Below are 17,641 nucleotides of genomic sequence, written 5' to 3' on the forward strand. Positions count from 1 at the left end.
TCAAAGTCAGTAGGTCTGCCATCTATGGCGACTGTAAAGTCTAGGCAGGTTTCTTTTCGGTCCTTCCATCCTCAGGGAAGAGCAAGGGAATAGCCTTCCTCTAAGATGTCTAGTTTTCGCAAAATATCAAGGCGACAAGTGAGGTCTGGCCCGGCAAGACGTCCAGTTTCTAAGGCGGATGACAAACCCTCTGCCTGATGGGGCCGGCCTCCTCCTGGGGGATCCCAGGGTAGGAGGCAGACTTCTTCAGTTTGCGGATTGTTGTCGTCAAACAACAACAGATGTCGGTGTCCGAGAAGTGGTCTCTCAGGGGTATTGAATTTGATATAAGATTGTTTTATGGAAACAGTTTTTATGCACAGTATATAAATGTTATGTATTGGACGAAACTAATAGATTTCTTGTTACATTTTACACTATGAAAAATTTCTATTCTCTATTTTTCATGATACAAAATTGATGCCATTATCAAGGTGATAAGAAGAGAATTGTCACCTAAAGGGAAGCAATTAAGTATTTGCTATACTGGTTTTTATGTATAATTATGTTGAATGTTTAAATGTATTTTCACTATACATATAGTGAACAAGAGTTGTTGAACACTAGAACCAGCACCAGGAAGCTGGCTCTTTTTCTTACCTACCCTTTGGCCTATCTACGGCTCCCCGGGTATTTACCAAAATAATGGCAGTCGTGACGGCCTATCTCAGGCGTCAGGGAGTCAGAATTCTGCCATATCTGGATGACCTTCTGATATTGGCACAGACTCCGGTTGTTTAACAAAACCATCTTCAACTGACCATAGCCTGCTTAAAAAAGCACGGCTGGATCATCGATTGGAATAAATCATCACTTTCTCCAACACAGCAGATTGTACATCTGGGAGCTCTTCTGGTTTCTCGGGCACAGATGGTGTTTCTGCCAGAGGACAAGTTTGTGGCCACAATCATTGCGAATACGCAGGCTGCTATGCAAGTGAAGGGTATCCATTCTGTTAGCAATGCAAGTCCTGGGATCAATGGTATCCACCTTTGACATAGTGGGGTATGTTCAGTTCCATTCCAAGCCTCTGCAAAAAGATTGATTCTCTCCAAGTGGAACGAACAGTATAACCTAATAAGGTCCCAGAGGATCCTTCTTACTCCAGAGGTTCGTCACTCCCTGCTGTGGTGGCTGAGAAAGGATCGCCTGAACAAAGGGCACCCATTCTGGATTCCAAATTGGGTGCCAATCATCACAGATGCCAGTCTTTGCAGATGGGGAGCAGTGACAGGTCATCACACCTTTCAGGGAAGATGGACAAATCAGGAATGTCATCTGCCAATAAACATTCTGGAACTGCGAGCAGTATACAAAGCACTAATCAGGGTACAGGACCTGCTCCAGGAAAAGATGGTCAAGATCCAGTCCGACAATGCGAAAACAGTGGCCTATCTCAATCATCAGGGAGGCACAAGAAGTTATGCAGCCATGAAAGAAGTGACAAGTGTTCTGATTTGGGCAGAATGTCATCTTCAGGCCATCTCAGCAATATTCATACCGGGAATATTGGGAAGCAGACTTCCTAAGTCGCCAGGACATACACGACGGAGATTAGTCTTTCCATCCGGGAGTGTTTCAGCTCCTGGAAAACAAATGGGGTCTACCAGAGATAGATCTCATTGCATCACGTCACAACCACAAGGTCCACAGGTACGGGTGGTTCTTGAATCTTCCATCCTAAGAGCAAAAGGTTTTTCCAATTCTGTAATTCAAACGATGCTTAGGGCACAGAAGCCTGCCTCTGTCTGCGTCTATTAGAGTTTGGCATTCTTTTAGTCAATAGTGTTCCCACACAAAATATGATGCTAAGGTGTTTAGTATTTCCAGGATACTGGCTTTTCTCCAGGCAGGTTTAGACCATGGTTTCCGCCTGCTACTTTGAGAGTTTCTGCACTGTCAGACTGGTTCCAGAGGAGATTGCCTCAATTCCAAATGTTGGAATTTTTTTTCCAAGAAGTTCTGCGAGTTCAGCCTCCCTTTGTTCCACCAGTAGCACCATGGGATTTGTCTTTGGTTCTTAAGGGGCATCAAGCTCCCCCATTTGAACCTCTAGGGTGTAGATTTGAAGTGGCTGACAGCGAAGACACTTTCTTCTCGCTATCTCTTCTGCTCCCAGAGTCTCTGATTTGGCAGCACTGTCTTGTCACTCCCCATTTTTTATTTTAATTTTTCACCAGGATAAAATTGTTATTCCAGCTTTTCAGGCTCCAGATATTTCTGTAGGTGAAGCCTCCCTGGATGTAGTTCATGCTGTCCGTATCTATTTGGAGCATACCAACTCTGTGAGAAAATCAGATACTCTTTTTGTATTATATGGTTTTCACAAACGAGGATGGCCAGCTAGCTAATAAGCAGACTCTGGTGAGATGGCTATGCATGACTCTCAGGTGTACTCACAGGATGATCTCCCTGTTCCAAGCACGGTGACAGCACATTCTACTCGGTATGCAGGGCCATTGTGGGCATTTAGTTGTGGTGCCTCTGCTGAACAATTGTGCAAGGCAGCTACGTTTGTCTTCTGTCCACACTTTTCTTAGGTTCTATGCCAATGATACTTTTGCCTCTCAGAATGCTTCCTTTTGGCGACAAGTTCTCCTTTCTCCCTGCTCAGGAGCGCCCCCCACCCTAGGGGAACTGCTTTTGGACATCCCCATGGTAATCCTGTGGATCCCTATGGACCCCAAAGAAATATAGACTTATGGTAGGCTTGCCTAGATACAGTAACTCCTTTTGACTATGGTGACTATTTAATCTGTACATGTGAATGTTTTTTTTTTTTTTAGGATGTGTATTTTGCATTTTTATTGTGATTAAAATAGGTCATTAATCCTTATTGCCTTGTGTCTGATAAAGTGCCACCTCACACCATTTCTCTGTTCTGTTTTGATTGAGAGAAGATTGGCATAGCTTCTCATGTAAGTGTGCAGAATTGTGACCCTTTTTTGCAATACGCCACTGCTAGCGCCGAGTCCTATATTACTGTAAGTCTACCATAACTTTTCCCACAGCCTATCCCTAACCCTCCCGCAGCCTAACGCTAGACCCAACCCTAATACTCATCGCCGGGATGTTAGCGGTCGGGACTCTGGAGCCGGGATTCAGACTGCTGTTGGGATCCTGGCGATGGGATTCTGACTGCCGCATTCCTGACCATCGGGATGCTGACTACATCCCTCTCCATTTAAAATTTATTTTTTAAATTATTATATTATTTTGATAACATGTTTTTTTTTTTTTTATAACAAGGTGTAAATTTCAGTTTTTATGTTACTGTCAAACATTTCTGTAGATACAGATTGTTAGCCCATCACCTGTATTCATCTGCCAGCTGTTAATGTCTGCTCAGTAAAATAAGGGTTACTACGGGGTAGATGTATAAAGCCCTGGGGGTATATATAATAAAGTGAGAGTTTTTAGAAGTGGAGATGTTGCCCTTAGCAACCAATCAGATTCTAGCTATTATCTTCTAGAAGGTACTAGATAAATGTTAAGTAGAATCTGATTGGTTGCTATGGGCAACATATCCACTTCTAAAAACCAGCACTTTAGTAAATATACCCCCTGGAGAGAGAAAAAGTGGTTGGAGATAAAGTACCAACCAAACAGCTCCTTACTGCCATGTCACAGGCTGTGTTTGAAAAATGACAGGAGCTGGTTGGCTGGTACTGTGAGATTCTATAATAATTTATAGCGTTTGTTTAAAACAAACTGTAAGATTCATCAGTATTTATGAGAAAAAGCCATTTTCCTTTACACAAATATCATGAGATTGTATTGAACAAGCAACTGAAGGAGAGCAGCAGCTGAAGAATCCCAGAATAGGATACTAAGTCTGGACACTGTGAAAAAATGACTAACTGAAAGATGCATTGACACATCCTATGTACTTGTTAAACCAATCATATGTATTCTTTTCTGTCAAACCATTTTTGGCAAATGTTTGTGACAGCAGTTTTCTGAACTTATAAAAGACGGCTCAAAGGGGATCTACCTCTGAGAGCTAAGTGGAATTTATCACAAGTGTGTGTGTTGAGTTTCCTTATCTTCCCAGCCGGCTGTAAGGAAAATTAATAAAGTAGGAGCAGCGTTTCTCATACCATGATCCAGGGGTAGGAAGCCTCGTCACCCCAACATTTCTGGGGGACTCATCTGGGATCCCCAACTGCCTGTCTGTACTGATGAATATCCACTTGAAAATTTGGAACTGCAGAAGCAAATTCCGATCGGTGAGTATTGAAAAACAAATGCTCATTTGTGCTTTTTAATGCTCTCTTCTGCGCTTCCTAATTAGTAGTGTGGGGTTCAGTATGGATGGGCTAATCGGGGATCTATGAATATATTGTATGCCAAATCTGCTCTTTTAAAGTATAAGTTGTCTTGTCTTGAAGTGAGTGAAAGGAGTGTGATTGTATGTGTGCTAACTGTGAGATGTATATGAAGGAACCAGATCTTTAAATAATCAACCAGGGACTGCACCTCTCATCTGCTATTAGAGGCTTGTCCTGTCTTTTGAGAGGTGTGATCCCTGGGTTGAGACATTCACTGATCTCCTTGCTCTCATAGTAGCTGTAAGAAGTGACACCTAGCGCCTAAACACCGCAAATGTGTTTAGGAGTGCAGAGAAAGGTGCCCATTTATTCGGGATAGGGTCCTTCACGTTTCCTCGTTGGTACCCCTAGAGGCGCCTGGGGCTGGAGGGATGTACATGTTATTCATCTGTGAAGCATGCCAGAAGGATTAGAACAGTGGGTCATAATCTGTGGGATTGTTATAGTGACATTGGGAATACTGTATTGTCTTTTTAAGGACAGGGATAACAGGTCTCCAGAGTCTAATATATGAACCACCTATAACTAAAGTGTGAGGGGTGTACTTGTGTAGTGATATTACAGTAAACCAGATCATTTATAAATCCTAATCTAATAGCTGTAATAAATCAGAGGATCCCTGTGGTATATGCTTGCATCATAGGGTGTCAACATATTTGGCTACCAGGATAGATAAAGACTGGGCTGGACTAATAAATTAGCTACCCAGTAATTTGTGCAGGGATAGTTCATTAGTAGCTTGTCTAGTTATTAGGGAGTTGCCAGCTCATAGGCATTTGAAGCTGATAAGACAGGTTTTGTTGTATAGTTACCCAGTAGGAGCGCAGGAATAAGTGAATGTTCTTTTGAATAAAATAAAGATTCCTCAGGGGATTCAGGAAAAACTAGGAGCGGTAACCCATTATAGGGGCTCAGGACAGTACAGGCATGGTAAAAGAATTACTATGTGCTCCTGCGGATCTAGTCGAATCCAGGGAGGGGAAAAGTGCACATAAAGATATTCAAAAGATACTACAGAAAGCAGGGATGCCCAGTGTGGGTTCCCTGGATCCTGTAAGATGGGAAACCTTTGCAAAAGAAAACAAGGCTTGGATAGAGTGTAAGAAAGTAGGCAAGCAAGTACAGGCTTGGTTAAAGGTAGCCAAACAAATACATAAAGAACAAGAGGTAACACAAGACACTGAGTTTATGGAAGATTGTGGTCCAAATATTGTGAGGCCTGTCCCAGTGATCCCTTTTGTAAATCAACAGGCATCACTAACAGCCCCTGATTTAAGCCTAAAATACCAAAGTTTGGCTCCATTTACCACACTAGTAAGGGATGGCAGGAAATGCCCAGGATGTGGTAAATGTGTACCTAATGCCAACACTAATTGTTCATTTTGTGGTAATCAAGTGCCCTGGCCAGGGGAACCCTGTGATCAACAAGGCTTAACCAGATCACCTCATTATCCATCACCTCCACACTTATCACCAGTTACACCACCAGCTCCTCCACAGCCTTATGCAGGAGGAAATATCAGCCCTAGGATGGTCAGGCACCTTAATGCCTTGAATGTTTAATAAAAACAGACACAGGACACAGGTGTGCAAGAAGCAAGCCACAGGCAATAATGATGAACCTTGTGGCTGTGAACACTGGGGGTGAACAGATGTATTTTCAGAAAGGGACAGGTCCACCCCCATACCAAAACACATCTATAGAGGCATATGCTGTAACTACACAGGAGGTGTTTGAACCAAATCCCCAGAATGCAGTAGTTATGATAAGAGTAAGAACCCAAATTCAGTATAGACAGACCAGAGATAATAGGAAAGTATCTCCAGAAGAAGCAAAAAGGAAAGGGTTATGTTTCTTCTGTCATAAAGCAGGGCACATGAAAAGGGATTGTCAGAAATATAAGCAATGGGCAGAGAAAAGGGAGCAATTTGGAGTAAGGGTTCAAACAGCACATAGCCCATAGGAAATAGGCTGTCCAGTGTCAGGTCCCCCACAATCCATTATTAATACCTCAGGTCCCAAGGGAATAATACAATTGACATTACCTGGGGGGCAACAAATTGACTGTATAATAGACACTGGCGCAAGCAGGACTAACAGGACATACTGTATCCTTACATGTTAGCAAGCCCATAAAAGTTGCAGTGGGGTCAGAAAAATAAAAATTAAAGTCCATGTAGAATTCCTGACCTCCACATCCTGTCCAGTTAATTTGTTAGGATATCCTTAATGAATTACAAGCTACCATTGAGTACAGGGATGGTAATGTAATACTGAAAGGAAGTACAGGGCAGGATCTTCAATGTCAGCTAGCAGCAGCAATATATTTGCTGCAACACCAGATACTGATAGAAGTGATGATCCCTGACTGGCTTTCAGAAGTCCCTAAAAAAATTATGGTCTAAGGGTAAAACAGATGTGGGATTACTGGATGTACAACCTGTTACACTCACCTTAAAACCAGGTGTAGTGCCAGTAAAGATTAAATAATACCCATTGACCAGAGATCAGGAAAAGGCCATACAGCGGCAGATTGCTGCATATCAGAAAACAGGGGTTATAAGAGAATGTAGGTCCCCATGGAGCACCCCTTTATTTCTGGTAAAAAGGAAGGTGGGGGCAGATGGTAAACAGGAATACCAGATGGTGCATTATCTAAGAGAGGTAAACAAATGGTTGGTGGTGGACGTACCTATAGTGCCTAATCCACACACCTTATTAAACCAAATGCCAGCAACCGCAACTCATTTCACAGTAATAGACTTGGCTCATTTATTTATTTATTTATTTATTTGTCTGTACATCAGAGTGTCAGCTTTATTTAGCTTTTACAAGTATGGGCAAACAGTATTGCTGGATTAGATTACCCCAAGGAGGGGCAACCTCTCCATCTGCATTTACAGAGGCAATGTCCATCATACTGCAAGGGTGGAGACCACAGTTTGAGACCACCCAGTTGTTGCAGTATGTGGATGATTTGCTCCTGTGGGCAGATATAGAGGGACAATGTCAAATTGAGACCAAATCATTACTTATTTTTCTGTGTGAACAACATTGCAGAGTGTCAAAAGAAAAATTGCAAACAGCTGAAGCACAAGTTACCTTTTTAGGACATTGTTTTTTTCAAGGTACAAGACATTTGACACAAGATAGGATATCAGCTATACAGAAAGTGTCAGAGCCCACTACCACCAGGAGCATTTCTAGTTCTAATAGAGTATTGATGGAATGGATTGCCAACACATCCCTCATAATACAGCCCCTCTATGATGCGTTAACAGATACAAAAGACAAAACAGTAATATTAACATCAGAACAGAAGAAAGCTTTTATGCAGATAAAAACTGCAGTTACCCAAGGCACCAGCACTAGGATTACCCAGATATGACAGGCCTTTTATGTTATTCTGTCATGAAACACAAGGACATGCTGAAGGGGTATTAGTGCAGGAACATGGTGGTAAACAATGGCCCCTGGCATATTATTCATTGCAGCTTGATAGTATAATCAAAGGAGCACCCTCTTGTATAAGAGCAGTAGCAGCTGCCGCTATGCCTAAAGACAAGGCAGCAGATTTAGTGCTGGACCACTCATTGATCATAACAGGTTCCCCACTCAGTAATAGAAATGTTTAACCAGGCCAGAACTAAGCATCTTTCTGCAGCCAGGTTAACCAAGTATGAGGTAGCCCTATTAAGCCCTCTATGGTATAGAAACAGATACAAAGAAAGACCCCTTAGATATACAGGTTTTACACCAGTTTCAAGAACAAGCCATAGAAGGCGAAAAGAGAGGCTGGGAGAAAGAGGGAGCCACTTGTGTTAATATGCATTGGGCTAAAGCCACCAGGTGGTGCCTCCCAAGGGCCTTATATCCCCTGATGACCCAGCTGGCCCATGGTCCAGTGCATAATTCAAAGGAGGCCATGGTAAACACGGTGCTCCAGCACTGGATAGCACCAGGCTTTAATGCAGCAGCTACAGCATACGTAGCATCATGCCAGGTGTGTGGGAAACACAATCCAGGACAGACAGTAAAAGTACCACAAAGACATACACCAAAGCCATTATACCCGTTTCAGAGACTGCAGATAGACTATATTCAGTTGCCTAGGGTGGGGACATATGAGTATGCCCTCGTTTGTACAGACCTCTTCTCTAACTGGCCAGTGGGTGTGTAGAGAGACTAAATGGTACCCTCAAACTAAAGATACAAACGATTATGGCACAGGCAGGCAAGACATGGGTGAACTGTCTGTCCATAGCTTTATATTAAGTTAGAACCATCCCCAGTAAGAAACATAAGCTGTCACCTTATGAGATACTATTCTTAAGACCTCCTAAGACAGGGTGTTAGTTTCCCTCAACAGTTGCAGCACAATCATGCAGATTTAACAGACTATGTAGCTACTCTTTGTAATCAAGTGAATAACATCCATTCTTTAGTTTCCTCCTCCCTTCCAGACCCAGAAGCAGTACCTGGTGTACATTCATTGAAACCGGGCAATTGGGTATACACTAAGACATGTCAGAAAGTCTCTGGAGCCAAGATTTGATGGTCCATATCAGGTTCTGTTGACTACACCAACTTCAATGAAAATTGGAGAAAAGAGTACGTGGATACATGCCTCACATTGCAAGAAGTTGACGGTCAAGATTGAACCACCATCATGAATCCTTTTTGTGTGATAATGTTGGCTATACTTAGTCTAAGGGTATTGCACACACACCAGGGAACAACAGGAGGACAAATAGAGTACTCTAGGATAGTTTATGGTAACCAGACTTACCAGTTACACAGATTTAATGTAACCTGGTCAGGAGGTTCGATATATGTAAAAAGTTTGGGACAATATAATATAAGGCATCTCTACTGGGCACCAAGGGAGCATGATAATATTACTATCATAAGTGGAATAAAAATTAAGTGTTGTACAGATAAGTTTATGGGCTCTAAAGGATTTAAGAAAACATAGGCATAGGGTATTCAGTGTGTCAATAGTGCGGACCCTGGTATAACCATAGGAAGCCCAACAACTATAGAAAGAGGTGTAGTGATAGTTTGCACTAATACCATGCAATTGCCAAATAATTCAGTAATAATGACAAGTATGTACGTCCTAAATAGCAAGCCCACTATAAGGAATGACTCACTAGTTAAAGTTCCCTCCACTTGTGTAAATGTGGGTACCCAAAGACAAACCACTATATTAAGATTTAATATTTCTTTCCCCCCAGAGCCAAAATGCTATAGCAGACAAAAGAGAGAATGATATGATACATTGCTAGGCGCATCAGGTACAGGTATAGGGTTACTTAGTAGTATAGATATAGAAACTTTAGCCAGCAAAATGAGTAATGCAGGAGAAGATATGAAAAGATTAGTTACAATGCAAGCTACATGGATGAATACAGTATTTACTCCATTACAGGCCAGTATATCTTGGGATAATGAATATTTACAGGTGTTCAATAGAACATTGTTTAACACACTTTACCTGTCAACAAATGTTTCTGAACTGTTTAATTGGACTGAATGTTCTCTCAGAACCATGCATCAAAATATGCAAAAGGGTAAAACACCAACACAGTTAATGACAGGTAATGAACAAGTATACAGAAGGATGTTTAATATATCTTCTTTGCTATGGATACAAGTTCAGGGAAAGAAGATGTTGTGTACTGACAACTTTTGCACGGGTGAAGTTCATGTGTATAATTTCACACAGAAACAGGTTATGTGTAAGTACTTCATCTTACCAGTCCCCTTGTAGACAACTACTGGAGGCACTCAGTTGTGGACTCCCCAGATGAGAGGTACACACATAGACACCAGTAATAGGACACATGACTTATCCCTATGTACTGATACCAATGATGGATTAGTATGTCCTCAGCAAACACAGCTATATGAGCCTTGTAAGTTAGAAGACCCAACCAGTGTATGCAACTGGGAATTGCATGATAAAGAGGTGGATATGTCTATAGAGGTAGAGCCTCAGGTTGTATGCCTAGTCACATATGATATGAATACAACTTCCCTCTATAATTTACCAAATCCTTTTACCAGATGTTTATTTAGCGTTACACACCTCAGGTGGAAGAACACTACTTATGTTTTCTAAGCGAAGAGACAAGAAGATGTACAGTTTGAATTTCAGGTGACTGAGATACCTCCCCATAACCTTACAGTTAATCTCCAAAGTATCATTAATGCCATTAATAATGCAGAAAAACTTGCTCACCACTTACAGAAAGTAAACTATTGTGCCCATCATGTACAAATACAGACAGTTTTAGAAGCAGAGAAATTGGTGGAAGTAGCCACACAATTAAAAGATAATTTACAGCACCATTGGTGGGATGTGTTCACAGGTAACTCACCTTCAGTCAAAAGGATGTTTAGTGGTCTCATTCACCCAGTAGTCGTTATAATCATTGTATTAATTTTGCTCATTTTGTGGAATTGCTATCTATCTTATAATTTTAGGAAAATGGTAAATAAGGCATCTGCACCAGTAGGGACTCTCTTTGTCACACATAAGAAGAGTGCCTCCGAGTGGGAAAAGTGTTTAGCGCGTGAAATAATTACATTGATCACACCTGAGAAGAAATGTGTTTTCTGTAGTACTGATGTTGGAAGAAACCCCTCTTTCTAGGGAAAGATGCGCCGGGATTCTTGGTATTCAGGTGATGAATGATGCTTGCATCTACTTGCATAGGGTGACTATGGAAGTAACATAGTTACTATGAAAGCCATGACTCCAGTAAGGGAAAGATAGTATGTTTTAATAAAAAGAGGGGATTGTGAGAGTCTATAATAATTTATAGTGTTTATTTAAAACATACTGTAGGATTCATCAGTATTTATGAGAAAAAGTCATTTTCCTTTACACAAATATCATGAGATTGCATTGAACAAGCAGCTGAAGGAGAGCAGCAGCTGAAGAATCCCAGAATAGGATACTAAGTCAGGACACTGTGAAAAAACGACTAACTGAAAGATGCATTGACACATCCTATGTACTTGTTAAACCAATCATATGTATTCTTTTCTGTCAAACCATTTTTGGCAAATGTTTGTGACAGCAGTTTTCTGAACTTATAAAAGACGGCTCAAAGGGGATGTACCTCTGAGAGCTAAGTGGAATTCATCACAAGTGTGTGTGTTGAGTTTCCTTATCTTCCCAGCCGGCTGTAAGGAAAATTAATAAAATAGGAGCAGCGTTTCTCATACCATGATCCAGGGGTAGGAAGCCTCATCACCCCAACAATACTTTATCTACATCCAATTTTATCTCTCTTCAAGGCTTAGTACATAGGGGTCTTTACTAAGCCTTGGATGGAGATAAAGTGAAAGGAGATAAAGTCCCAGCCAATCAGCTCCTAACTCATTTTTCAAACAGCCTGTGACATGACAGGTGCTGACTGGCTGGTACTTTATCTCCATTCACTTTATCTCCATTCTAGGCTTAGTAAATAGACCCTCTTACACTTCCATACACAGCACACAGTTAGTGAATTGTACACATATAAGGATACTCCCACAATCTTGGGGCCGTACTTATAGTTTCTTATAAACGCGAGGCTTTTGGAAACAAGTTTTGTTTGAACTTTTTTGCCCCTGAGAATAATCTGCATCCGTGGTTTCAAATATAACATGCTGCAATATGCCTGTAAAAGAAAAGAAATCTGACATTAAACTATTTATCATTGCACTCATTGCCATACTCAGAAGGTTATATTAGCCCCGTCAATAACACGTCTCTTAAACAATAGTGAATATAAACTTTACACCGTACTATAGCACTGAACAATAAGAGTATCATACACATCACTAATATGGGGGAAAGTCGTGGCATTGATATTGGTATTACTATAACAACCACACAAGTAAAAAGGCCACATTCTGTATTAAAGGCTACGCAGACAGGGTATTTCACCTGGAATCTCCAGACTGGCCCCCAGGACCTAGATTTCAGAATAAATTCCACTCCGTACTGAATGTAGTTTAAACCTAGAAATTTTCTTTACCAAACATAACACCTCAGACAGTCACTTTCATTAGTGAATATAGTGGAGAACTAAATAGATTTTTGGCAAACACACAATGCCTCTCCTAATGACCAAATACCATATAATACTTTAAGCTAGGGATGTGCGCCGGACCATTTTTGCCGGATTTGGATTTGGTTCTAATTCGTCGTCCGGCTTTGGATTTGGATTTGGATTTGCCAAACTGCGGTGACTGGCTTTGGATTTGGATTTGGATTTTTTTACAAAAATTGACAAAAAAAGCTAAAATCACATAAATTGGTCTTTTTTTTCTTCCTAGAGTATTATTACCCTCAATAACATTAATTTCCAGTCAATTTAGACCATATAACAGCTCATAATATTGTTTTCAACATTATTGGCCAAAGGTTGCAGTGAGCTGACTGGTTCCTAAGCGATAGAGCAGCGGCACAACGACACAGACACCACAGTATAAAGCACATCTATGACACATTGCCACACAGCAGTGGCAGAAATGAAAAGTAGTGCACCCACCCAGTGGGGTACGGCCAGCAGAGTCACAGTACTTGTTTACATAGTGGGCTACGGCCCAAGGAGTCACAGTGCACAATCTTATTCACATTACACCGCACGTAGGGCCTGATTCACATTACACCATAAAGTAGTGTCTCTTATTTATGTTACGACACACAGTAGTGCCCCTTTTGCACAATGCCCACAGTAGTGACCCTTTTACACAATGCCCACAGTAGTGCCCCTTTTACACAATGCCCACAGTAGCGGTGTTCTTTACACAATGCCCCCAGCAGTGGTGCCCCCTATGCAGTCCCCTTAGTAGTAGGGTCCCCTATGCAGTGCCCCCAGTAGAATGCCCCCCATTAGCAGGCCCCCCCAGTAGTATGCCCCCCATTAGCATGCCAGCCAGTAGTATGCCCCCCTTTAGCAGGCCCCCCCAGTAGTATGCCCCCCATTAGCAGCCCCCCCAGTAGTATGGCCCCCCCAGTAGCATGGCCCGCCCAGTAGTATGCCCCCCCCAGTAGTAGGCTGCCCCCAGTAGCAGGCCCCCCTCAGTAGTAGGCTGCCCCAGTAGTAGCCCCCGCTGTAGTATGGCCCCCCCTGTAGTATGGCCCCCCCAGTAGTAGTAAGCCCCCCCAGTAGTATCCCCCCCCAGTAGTAGTAAGCCCCCCCCAGTAGTATGGCCCCCCCAGTAGCAGGCCCCTCAGTAGTATGGCCCCCCCAGTAGCAGACCCCCCAGTAGCAAACCCCCCCAGTAGTATAGCCCCCCCAGTAGCAGGCCCCTCAGTAGTATGGACACCCAGCGCCCAGTAGCAGACCCCCCCAGTAGTATAGCCCCCCCCACAGTAGCAGGCCCCTCAATAGTATGGACCCCCAGTAGCAGACCCCCCCAGTAGTATAGCCCCCCCAGTAGCAGACCCCCCCAGTAGTATAGCCCCCCCCAGTAGCGCCCCCAGATCTTTGACAAGTAAAAAAAAAAAAAATAATAAAACTTACCTGATTCCCCGCTCCCGCGCCGTCCGCTCTGCTGTCACACGCTGCGGAGGGAGCCGGAAGATGGAGCTCAGGTGTGAGCTCCAGCCGGCTCCCTCCGTACAGCAGCCAATGAGAGTCTGTGTGACTCTCATTGGCTGCTGTGACAAACACACAGCTGCCGCTGGCGGCTGTGTGTCTGTGTCTGTGTAGGGCAGAGCGCTCTGCCCTACACGCGAGGAGACCTGATGTCGGATTCTCTAGTGAGAATCCGACATCAGGAGGCCGCCGTTCGGCCCCGAACGGGGATCCGAGTCAGGCGGTGAACACCCGAACAGGGTTCGGGTGGACTCGGATCCCCAATGTTCGGAGCGGTTCGGATTCCACAGAATCCGAACCGCTCATCTCTACTTTAAGCAATAGTAAATATCAACTTTCAGATCTATTCTACTCAGCCTGCAAAGTACGTTTGCTAATGTACAACAACAATGGGTGCTTCCTTGATCAGGTTACGCGTAAGGTGCAGAATATAATATCCACCCCAATCATTCCAAACCTGGCTTATTCCTATCTCTCTAACCGCTCCTCCAGCATCTCTTGACAACATCCTCAGTGACATAAGCTTACTGCCTTTGTGTCCCACTTGACTGCACTCTATTCCTCTCTCTACCACTATCTAAGACATTGCCAGAACACACCCATTTTATTTTAAAACAAAAAATGCTACCAAAGTGCAAGAATAGAATTGTTCTATTAAATATGGTAAGTGATAAGTTGTAAAGGGAACTAAATGGCATACAAGTGAGATGCTACACCAGTGATTTTCAACCTTTTTCAAATCGAGGCACACTACGTAAAATATTTACATTGCCAAGGCACACTATGATTATTATTATTATTATTATTATCCTTTATTTATATGGCGCCACAAGTGTTCCGCAGCGCCTTACATAGTACATAAAACTAATAAGTGAACAAAAAAACAAGTAACTTACAGTACAGTGAAGGACATTATATACATTGCAGCAATAGTGACTAAAACACTCACAATAAGCAGCAGGGAGTTGGCGGTCACGTGTTAGGTGCCCTTATGAGGAGTAAGGAGTAGAAGAAAGTGTAAGGAGAAACACATGAGGGAAGAGGTCCCTGCTCGTGAGAGCTTACACTCTATGGTGATGCAGCGTGTGTGACCTATGAAAACACATACATATTGGCTCCCACATAAAAACACATTCATTGGCCCCCATAGAAAAAAAAAATAACATTGGCCCCCACAGAGACACAAAACAACAACACTTTGCTGGACACACAGAAAAAAATATAAACCACATTGCTTCCCTCAAAATGAAATCATAATGCCTTCCTGTCAATCATCAGCTGTGGGTTCCCACAGTGCAGAGATGTTCGCAGTGGCTGACTGGCCGTGGGCTGGCATGGTGATTGGCCATGGACAGAAGGGAAGGGGTGGCTGGCCGCGGGCGGGTGGGATAGAAGGGCTGGCTGGGTGACTGGCTGCCGCCGGCTGGTGGGACAGAAGGGCTGGCTGGGTGACTGGTGGACCGCAAGGGCTGGTCAAGTCTCTGTTGGGGTGGGCAGGCAGGCAGGCGGGGCAACAAGGTGTGTGTGACCTGTGATGTCACGCCGCCGCATTTAGGCAGGTCACAGTCCGGGTGCACCTGAGCCTCCCAGAGGAGCTCAGCAACAGTGCTGCCTGGTCCACACTTCTTTAATGTGACTGGCGGCTCTGCGGCAAACTTCACAACCGCCCGCGGCACAGCAGTTGAAAACCTCTGTGCTAGACACTTCAACCTTTAGCTATCATGTACTTGATAAATGATAGGTAGAAGCTGATTGGCTGTTGTGGGCAACTTATGCACTTGACCTCTTTAGATACATCTCTCCCTATGGGCCTTATTTACTACAATCTGCATTTAATATGCAGATTGCAGTGTGATATTTTTGCTTAAATTCGCATTATGAATTTAGGAAATACTGTATCACAGGGATTTATTAAAAATGCCTTGCAGGGACAAGCTTGCGATAAAGCTCTGTCCCTGCAAATCCTTAATACAGTGAGAAGGTTGCCTAACCTCCCCCATGACCACAAACCCCCTGCGACCCCCCCCCCCCACCTCCCCCTTTACTTTCGCTTACCTCTGGTGATCGCTGCTCCGGTAATGTCCTCTGGGCTCAGGTCAGCTGGTCTCCCATCCTGCCTAGTGACCCCAGTCAACTGTTCTATGCAGCAGCTGACCAGGGTCACAGTGCAGGAGCCGGGAGACCAGCTGACCGGAGCCCCGGAGGACATTGCCGGAGCAGCGATCAACCTGGAATCAGGTAAGTGGGTTTTTTTTTGTTTGACTTTTTTTATTTTTCCAGTGATCAGCTTGTGGTCTATTTAGACCACAAAGCTGAACACTGGGGCCTGGCTCTGCACTGCCTGTTAGAGCAGAGCAGGAGTTGGGGAACCGGGGGAAACCCTGGATAACGCCATCACCAGGTGGCGTTATCACAGGGCTTTCCCCGGTATTTTTTCACAATTTATTTTTAGTAACTTTGGCCAGGATCACATTTCCCTTTACAATTATGGGAAATGCGATCTGCTTACTAAAAATTTGATAATTAGGGTTTGGAGTAGAATTTTACAAATTCTACTCCAATTGCCCTTTAGTAAATTCATGTGCAACTAAAATAATGTGGAAAGGGCCTCTGCTGCAAGGGTACGGGCGGTCGGCAGACTGCCTGTATACACCGCACGATGCCCCAATCTATCTGCATATATATATTTGGCATAGACTGTGCAGCAGAGCCGACGTGATATGTCTGTGAACAACGTCGTTTACAGACATATTGCTGGTACACACTGGCCAACGGGCACCAGATATATTGGTCGATCAATTGATTGGCCAATATATCTGCCAGTGTGTACCCAGCATTAGCCTGTATGCATTGGCAAATATATGAAAATAAACCACTCGTACAGTATATGATCCCAAAGCGAACAAAAATATTAGTATTTTAGTAGATTTTAAATCAGTGATTATCATATGTGGTGATATAAGATAAAGTTTCAAATTAGTTCTAAAGAAATGTTGTTATTAAATTGTTACATAACCCAGTGTTGTTTCACTGCAACATTCTTTAGGAGTTATAGCAGTGTCTCATTTCTGTTGATATTTCGTAATTAAAAATGTATTCCCAGTTATTCCCAAAGCATTAAAGGCGAAATGTACTAAAGGAAATACATCAATACCGGAATCAATGGAAATAGTGTACAAAAAAATACAAATAAAGCAATGCTTCTCATATCAATTTTTACATTTTGTTTTCAAAACCAATTCAACTTGAAAATAAAACAGTGCAAATGAAGTACATTAGAGTAATGGATAAGGGGGTCAGGGCCGTAACTAGGGTAGTGCGACCAGTGCCTTGGCACAGGGCACCGCAGGGCAGGGGGCGCTGTTTGGACCTGTCACTTTTCCTGTTTATTATCATTCTCACTTGTAGCTTCCTCTTCTTTTATCCCCAGCATCTCCTGGCCTCCCCTATCTCTTCCCTGGCCCTTCCATATAAGGACATGGACCTTTTTCGGATGCACTATCTTATGTCCCATATGATGCACCATACAACCCTGTGAAGACCAGCACGTCAGTCCAGGAAGCGGTCTATGGAATGTAGAACACCAGGGGTCCCAAGTAGCGTGAAATTTTAGCACAGTGTCACAGAGAAGGGCTCTTATATATTCCCTGGAGCCTAGGTACCAGATC

The 17,641-nt window shown here is 43.2% G+C and overlaps 1 protein-coding gene across 3 annotated transcripts in view; it reads right to left on the reverse strand.

Moving 5' to 3' along the window:
- The window catches only part of LOC148509421 (MORC family CW-type zinc finger protein 3-like), a 266,886-nt gene that overhangs the window by 133,144 nt on the left and 116,101 nt on the right, over positions 1 to 17,641 (reverse strand). For all 3 annotated transcript variants that reach the window (XM_088443164.1, XM_088443165.1, XM_088443163.1), the window contains exon 7: positions 11,913 to 12,044. In XM_088443164.1, the coding sequence (XP_088299290.1) occupies positions 11,913 to 12,044 (132 nt within the window). The remainder of the gene's footprint in view (positions 1 to 11,912; positions 12,045 to 17,641) is intronic.

This window comes from Taudactylus pleione, unplaced genomic scaffold (genome assembly GCF_031769625.1).
Source record: "Taudactylus pleione unplaced genomic scaffold, aTauple2 ptg000327l, whole genome shotgun sequence".
Taxonomy (NCBI): Eukaryota; Metazoa; Chordata; class Amphibia; order Anura; family Myobatrachidae; genus Taudactylus; species Taudactylus pleione.